This window comes from Seriola aureovittata, chromosome 10, assembly GCF_021018895.1.
Source record: "Seriola aureovittata isolate HTS-2021-v1 ecotype China chromosome 10, ASM2101889v1, whole genome shotgun sequence".
NCBI classification, from domain to species: domain Eukaryota; kingdom Metazoa; phylum Chordata; class Actinopteri; order Carangiformes; family Carangidae; genus Seriola; species Seriola aureovittata.
In genome coordinates this window covers 7,310,264-7,317,674 of record NC_079373.1, presented here as the reverse complement: position 1 = coordinate 7,317,674, position 7,411 = coordinate 7,310,264, and the positions used below count along the sequence as shown (strand labels likewise).

Genomic DNA, 7,411 nt, shown 5'->3' with positions numbered 1-7,411 from the left:
CAACTTAGTTTTTATTTTCTCAAAAATTCTTGAAGCATTCTAATTGTAAAAACGAGCAGTGTAATTTTCATAATTACATGGGAGAAAAAAATTACATTTAAAAAGAATTTCACAAGTAAGTCATGTTTTATGATTGTAAGAAATAATTTGCATTGAGTACTGAAAGCTTATTCAAAGTAGATCACACTGTTGTGCATAAGGTTTTGCAGACTGGCTGAAACACACACTTCTTCCTCTTCTGCCTCCATCCGATTAATCAGTCAACCACACAGACACCCAGTCAGCCATTCAGCCAGTTAGTCAGCCAGCGAGCCAACTAGTCAAGCAGTCAGTCAGTCAGACACCCAAGTCAGTCAGTCAGTCAGTCAATCTGTCTGCTGTTTGGGCAGGGTGGAGGCTCGTAGACGGGCCCTTTGTCTGAGCAGAGAAGTCCCAGACACAACAGTGGCCAGCCCCGGCCCCTCACAATGGCCCTCCACACAAAGGCCCACACACTGGGACAATGGGCCGGGCTCAGAGTGGGGGTGGACGACTGAGCTGAGGTTACCCACCTGCACACTTCAGAACCGGACCCCCCCCCCCCCTTACACACACACACACACACAGCCCCCACCCATCCAGCTTTAAAGAGCTGCTGCAGGTGTCTTCCTGTGTCAGTGGCATGAGGAGGAAGCAGGGAGATGCTGTGTAAGTGAAAGCATTAATTTGAGTTTTTTTAGCAGAGGATGTGCCATGACAGAGAGACTGAGACTCATGCAGTAAAGTTACCTCAGGTCAAAGAGCAGCTAGACACAGATTAGAGCTCTGCTGCTGGCGCACATCATTCACATCACAAGAACTTTTTATCTAAAAATAAAAATTAAAACAATATGACAAGTTCATTAAAACAAAAATAGTTTTGTTTTAAAGCAGTAAAGTGACTACTCGATTGTGCTAGTGTGGTACCTTTTTTTTTTATCAGTATTATGATTTTAACTAACAGGATCTTATCAATAAATAGAAAAATAAAACCAATAATTATATAAATGTATATCAATTATAATATTATAAATATATTTTTTTAAATCCTGAATTCCTTGTTATATATTTAAATAAGAGATACAAAAATACACTTTCTATTTTGAATGCTATTTCACCATTGAGCATAGATCAATTACAAAAAAATGCTTGTTTGCTTTTTCGCCCCATTAAATTACTAAAAATAAATGTAAAAACCCTGTAAGTCACAGGAAAAAATTTAAGAATAAAACCGAACTTAAAACACACCACAAAAGACACACACATGCAAACACACTCACACACATACTCATATTCACACACAGACACACTCCTAGAAATACAGACACAACTGAGGCCAGTAAAATAGTAAAAAAAATAACTGGAGTTGCAGTATTTTACCTTTCAGTTGAGGATCGTATTCTGAGCTCAAAGCACTTACATTTTTTCCATGAAAGCCATTCCCATGATAAGTTACTGAATGTTACTGGCTGCAACAAGTGGTCTGCTTTCCCCATCCTCCTTTTCATTGGAGGAGCAAAGTGTCAATCATCAGCCCGCTCAAAACGCTGGTGGATTCATATTGGGAGTGTCACTACATTGTACCAGGATGCAGAAAAACCATCTCTGCAAATCCAACACTGTGTTTAAACACGTTAATAGTGACAGAAAATGTTGCTGCTTTTTCTGCTGTTATTTTTTTCAGGTTAGCTTGGTTGTTCTTATAGATAAAATCAGAAAAATAAGAGTGAGTGTGTGTGTGTGTGTGTGTGTGTGTGTGTGTGTGTGTGTGTGTGTGTGTGTGTGTGTGTGTGTGTGTGTGTGTGTGTGTGTGTGTGTGTGTGTGTGTGATGCAAAATTCACACCAAGTGTAAAAAGCAACCACCAGTCAGACCTATTTAATTTTCTCTTTTAATTGATTGCAACACATTTTATAACCACACATTACAAAATGCACATCAAATATTTTATCAGGCTCAGTTTGCAACCTTATTGATAAGGAGAAAAAAAAAAAAAAAAAACTACCAAAAATATGCTTTTACAAAATAAGACAATTATAATAAAGTAAATGCCACTTTGGATAACCGTAATCAAAAACCCATTTTTTTATTCTACATAAAAAAGCTTGACATAAATAAGTTAGTATAATTTCTCAGTGTTTTTACAAAATTATGTACATAGGTTCATTGCAAAGATTTACACAAATACACAGGCATGGTGACTGCATTTCTGAGAAGAGCTGTTCTCTCCCTCCACCCAGGTGTACACTGGTCTCTTTGAATATAACCCACACTTTAGGCAAATAAAGGGAAGCTTTTAGATGCTCACATTTGCATCGTCAGCAGGCTAACAACATTGGTGGAAAAAAAAAAAAAAAAAAAAAAAAAAAAAGAAAGTACAAACATCAATGGAAATTTAAGTCTAGGTTATCACAAAGTAATACAATGTGAAGTCAGCTGAGAAGCACAGGCAGTGTTGGCAACCATACTGAAGCAACCATGTATTTGGTATTGTAGGACATTCAACCCTTATATAAAAAAAAAAAAAAAAAAAAAAAAAAAAAAATCTCCTCTCTGAAGAGCAGTAAGGCTGATGAAACAATAGGAATACAGTCAAAGGAAATGATGACTTTACAACACAACTTGTGCAGCTTGTACGGTCTTTGTCCTTCAATATCTTGAGTACCTCACAACTCCAAGGGAAATCAAACACACCATTACAATGTGGCTGAGGTGTGCAGGAGTACTTGAGAAAAAAAAAAAAAAACCCATATCACATTCCAGATTTCAACTGATGCTAAAAAAGCACCTACCACAAAAATAAATAGGACTTTCTGCAAATCGCTCTAATAGAAATATATATTTTTTTTCCCTGTGTCAATTTCCTGGGGAAATGGAACCTGCACTTGGTGACACTGAAATGACCAGAGGAAGGAAAAACAAAAAAAAAACAAAAAAAAACAAAGCAGATGAGCTACATTTGTACCGTTCTTCACTGCTGAGTTAGGAAGATGACGGAGTGAAGATACACTGTTAAGAAACTGTAAGAAGCTATGATTTTTTTTTGTTTTACATGTAGCAATTAGGGACTGTGTCAAAGTCACACTGCCTTTCAAAAAAAAAATAAAAAAACAAAAATAAAAAAAACAAAAACAGCATTTTGGAAACATGTATCAAACTACACTGCAATTCTTCAAGTCAAATCAAAATTCACACCTTTTTACATAAAGGATTTGTGTTCAAATCATAATGTTATCTTATGTGCTACATATGGAGAGAAATATAATATAATATATATATTTATTTACACACAGGTAGTAAAAAAAAGGAGCAAAAAAGGAAATCAAACCTAATTGCACACTGCTACATTGACTGCTTTTAGAGGCAGTAACTTTTAATTGAGTGCCACAACTTTAGTGTTTCTATTCAGTGCTTCAACAGCGTCCTCCCCCGTCTTCAGGAGAGCTGATATGTTTCTGATGCTGTGTAGTTCCTCTTCCAAAAAAAGAAAAAAAAATGAAAAAAAAAAAAAAAAAAAAAAATTCGGCCAACACTGAGCTTTCCCCACATAAAAAAGGAGGGACGTACATCTTCGGCTCTGTGGGACAAATAAGATAAAAAGAAAAGAATAAACACAGGAGGTTAAGACACATTTTCGACACTGAGCATCCTGAAGCATGCAGAAAACTTTTTGCAAAAAGGATTAAGAGGGGCAGAGCATCTGTGCACAGTTTCACTTCACAAAAATATTGCTCTGTGTCCTTTGGTAGTTTTGACAAAAGAGCAGAGGATCAACTTGAGAGCATCGAGACTTTATCCAACAATACAGAGACACACAAACACATCGCAAATTGTCTAGTGAGTTGTTTTTCCTCCAGTGATAGTTATTGTATATAACAGCACTTTATGCAGCAAGTGTTTATTTGTTCATTGAAATGACCAAATCATACAGATAATAGCAGAAGATGAGATTTTATGTCAGCACTTGTACTGTCTCCTATTTTATAGTAATAATAATTCATCTAATTTTTAAGGTGGTTCCCATGTGGTAAACAACAACAGCTACATGGCATGTAAAAAAGTTATATTTTTCAGAGAACCATAAGCTCCTCCTGTTTCTTCTTCATCAAAACATCATCTTTTGAGTTTACTAGACATATTTACCATCCCTAAAAAGACTCAGCTGTTCTCCACAAATTAAATATATATATTAAAAGGGCATGATGTGGTGTTTATTCTCCCCAGCAGCCTTGACAGTTCCCATGCTGCCACGACAATGCAGATTTCATGCCTGCACCCCCTCCGCCGTGGCAAACAACAAGCACACTTGATTTCAGACCTGCACGGCTCTTCTGCACACTCTACACCGGCAGAGACAGATGTGTGTGTGCGTGTGTGTTGTAACATTAGTGTGCAGAGTGTGTGCAGCAGCAGCACTCTCTCACACGCACACAGAGAGAGAGAGAGAGAGAGAGAGAGAGAGAGAGAGAGAGAGAGAGAGAGAGAGAGAGAGAGAGAGAGAGAGAGAGGAGAGAGAGAGAGAGAGAGAGAGAGAGAGAGAGAGAGAGAGAGAGAGAGAGAGAGAGAGAGAGAGAGAGAGAGAGAGAGAGAGAGAGAGAGAGAGAGAGAGAGAGAGAGAGAGAGAGAGAGAGAGAGAGAGAGAGAGAGAGAGAGAGAGAGAGAGAGAGAGAGAGAGAGAGAGAGAGAGAGAGAGAGAGAGAGAGAGAGAGAGAGAGAGAGAGAGAGAGAGAGAGAGAGAGACCAGCCCCTTCCCGTCCCTGCTCCGTGCTGAGGGCAGTGGCTGCTGACGTGTTACTACTACACTGTTGTTCAGCACTTGTTGTTTACAGTTTAGTCGGAAACTCGGGCTTCGCCGTGGCGGGCAGCGGTTGTAGTAAAAGGTGTAAATGTGCAGCCACGTCCCACCCCCCTCCCCACCCCCCCGTCTTTACTCTAAACTCCTGTTTCATCGATCACAGTACATCGAAACCAGCCTGAGTGCAACTGAGAGCTTTGGTGAAGTGAACCAGCTGCGGCAATCGCTTTTACTCCCGCTACTACTATTTGTACTAGTGCTCAATGAATGGGACCAACACCTTTCAAGTGCACACACGCACATTACTAAGTATCTTGGTTGTTAAAGATGCACACTTGTTTAAATTGAAATTATGATTTTATCTAGAGTACACTTGGGTTGGAGTAAGGACACCACCTCATAGTATAACAATCAATAAGTCAAATTTACTGCAACACAACAGCTGGGAGAATGAGATTCAGTCTGTATTTTCAAAGCTGACGCTGGTAAACAATCAGCTGTAGTTACATCATGCAGAAGCCCATCATTTTTTTTTTAAATTATTTTTTAAAGTTATGTCAATTAAAAAAAAAGTTCCTTACCGTTTGTGGTCCTCACGTTTGTCTCTTGGGGCTGGTCTTTCTGGGTGTGTGTTCTGCAGAGTGGCTCAGACTTGGACAACTAACCTCATCTGAGCTGGTGTGTGACCTCTTATTTTGGGCCGAGGGGTCTGCAAAAGTAAAGTTTACCGTCAGTAAAAAACTACCGAGAGAAACAGATGGAAAAAAAATTATATCCCATTTAACTGTCATGTAGCATGTCTGCCCTAAGAGGCAAATTCTTAATTATGTTTTTTTATTTTATTTTTTTTTTAAACAGCGTATTAAAATGTATTTTCGGTGCACTGTAGCCTGGCGAGTGAAATACCACCAGTGTGATGGATGTGTACGCCCCAGCCTGGCTACCTGTTATTACACACAAATGCATTCGGGTGAAAACGGAGATAATTCTGCTTCATTTAGTACCGTGACGTGCAGGTCTTTTCCTCAGCCCGGTGCACTGCTCCGTGCACTCCATCTGCGCCTCAGACCTGTCGGTGTCATCGCTCGGAGCTACCACAACACAGTTATGATTCCCATTTAGATCCACATTGTTATTCCCAGCGGAGCAGACGCCCTTCTCCCTCCGGTGCGGCCGGTGGTAGAAATCCGGGACGTCTCTGCGATCCACTAATTCCCACTGGAGCCTGTCGTTGGCCAGCGGCGTGTGATTGGCGAAGTCGAAGCCCCACTTGGCGGAGGCAGTCTCTTCCATCTCCCGCAAATGTCCCTTTAAATCCTTCTTTAACTCTTCGTGATCCACGAAGCCGAAGAGGCTCCTGCAAGCTGACGGTTTCGGGTGATCCGACACACGGGGGTCCGTCCGCTCCAGCGTCGGGCTCCCGTTTGAAAGTCGAACATCTGACATTTTCCCCCCCGAAGAAAAGACACAATTTCTCAAACAGCCGGGAGCGTCCAGTTTTCACAAGAAAAACACACCGCTCAAAAACAACAGGTTATCTCCTCGTCGCTGAGCAAGATCCAAAACAAGCGTGAAATGACTTATGCCATGCATACGTCGAGCTGGAGACGGTAACGGCCGCGGTGTCGTGAAGCCGGCAGTGGTCTCCGCGGATCATCAAAACAAAGTGCACAGGAACTGAAGCCTCTCTGTCAATTTCGTCCCGTAGTGAGAGAAACTGCAGACAAACCTTCTCAGTACCCAATATGGCGATTGAGAGATGTACTTGGGATTGAGAGGGGAGCTTGACTTTAGGGGGGGTGGGGGGGATGATTGACACACAGAGCTATTTAAATGTGGAGAAGGCCGCTCATTGGTCAAAGCGCCTAAGCCCGCCCACTTTTTTAAGGTGGACCAGCCAGTTGCAACAGGCTGCAACATCCAGGCACGACTTCATAAAACACAAAATCCAGGTTTTTCTTCAAATCAAGACTGCTTTGGCAACAACAACATTACAAATGAAAATTGCTACTTTTAGCATGTCTCCATAACGTTTCAATTCGCTTTTGTTTAATTATTGTCTGAGTAAGCATTTTTCAAAAACAAATACATTTTATTATTTTTCTTACAATAAGGAAATATGTTGGCATTGGTTAACTCATCATTTGTTGCCATTTCAGTTACAAAATGATAAAAAAAAAAGAAGATAATTCTGGGTAGCTATGAAAGTTGCTGATAAATTTAAACATTAATTGGGGGGGGCATGTATAATGCAGTATAAATAAACAGCCCCCTAATAACAAAAATAAGACTCAACTTCAGGGTTTAGTTTGACAAATGACAATGTTTTAAATTTGCATGACCCCACTACCTCTCCTCCATTTACAGCACGCTTTTTTTCTCTTTTGTTTTTTTGACCTCAAACCACTTAGGCCTATATTTTAGACATTTACAATTCATAAAATAGATATTTGTATAAGAAATTCAAAATCAAATGAAGTGAATCAAGTCCGTGAGATTTGGAAAAATAAGTTGTGGAGTTATTTTTAAACTATCTGTTAAAATTGAATTGCTTGTAAGCATTCCACCTTAAAAGAGATGACATTTCTGAAAATACATA

At 39.8% G+C, this 7,411-nt stretch overlaps 1 protein-coding gene across 1 annotated transcript; it reads right to left on the bottom strand.

Moving 5' to 3' along the window:
- Nucleotides 1-1,890: 1,890 nt before the first annotated feature.
- Nucleotides 1,891-6,613, bottom strand: cdkn1bb (cyclin dependent kinase inhibitor 1Bb). Its single transcript, XM_056388025.1, has 3 exons — nt 5,817-6,613; nt 5,394-5,521; nt 1,891-3,594 (listed from the first exon to the last, which is right to left on the bottom strand). The coding sequence occupies exons 1-2, from the start codon at nt 6,256-6,258 to the stop codon at nt 5,406-5,408; spliced, it is 558 nt and encodes a 185-aa protein (XP_056244000.1). The 5' UTR covers nt 6,259-6,613; the 3' UTR covers nt 1,891-3,594; nt 5,394-5,405.
- Between the last annotated feature and the right edge of the window lie 798 nt (nt 6,614-7,411).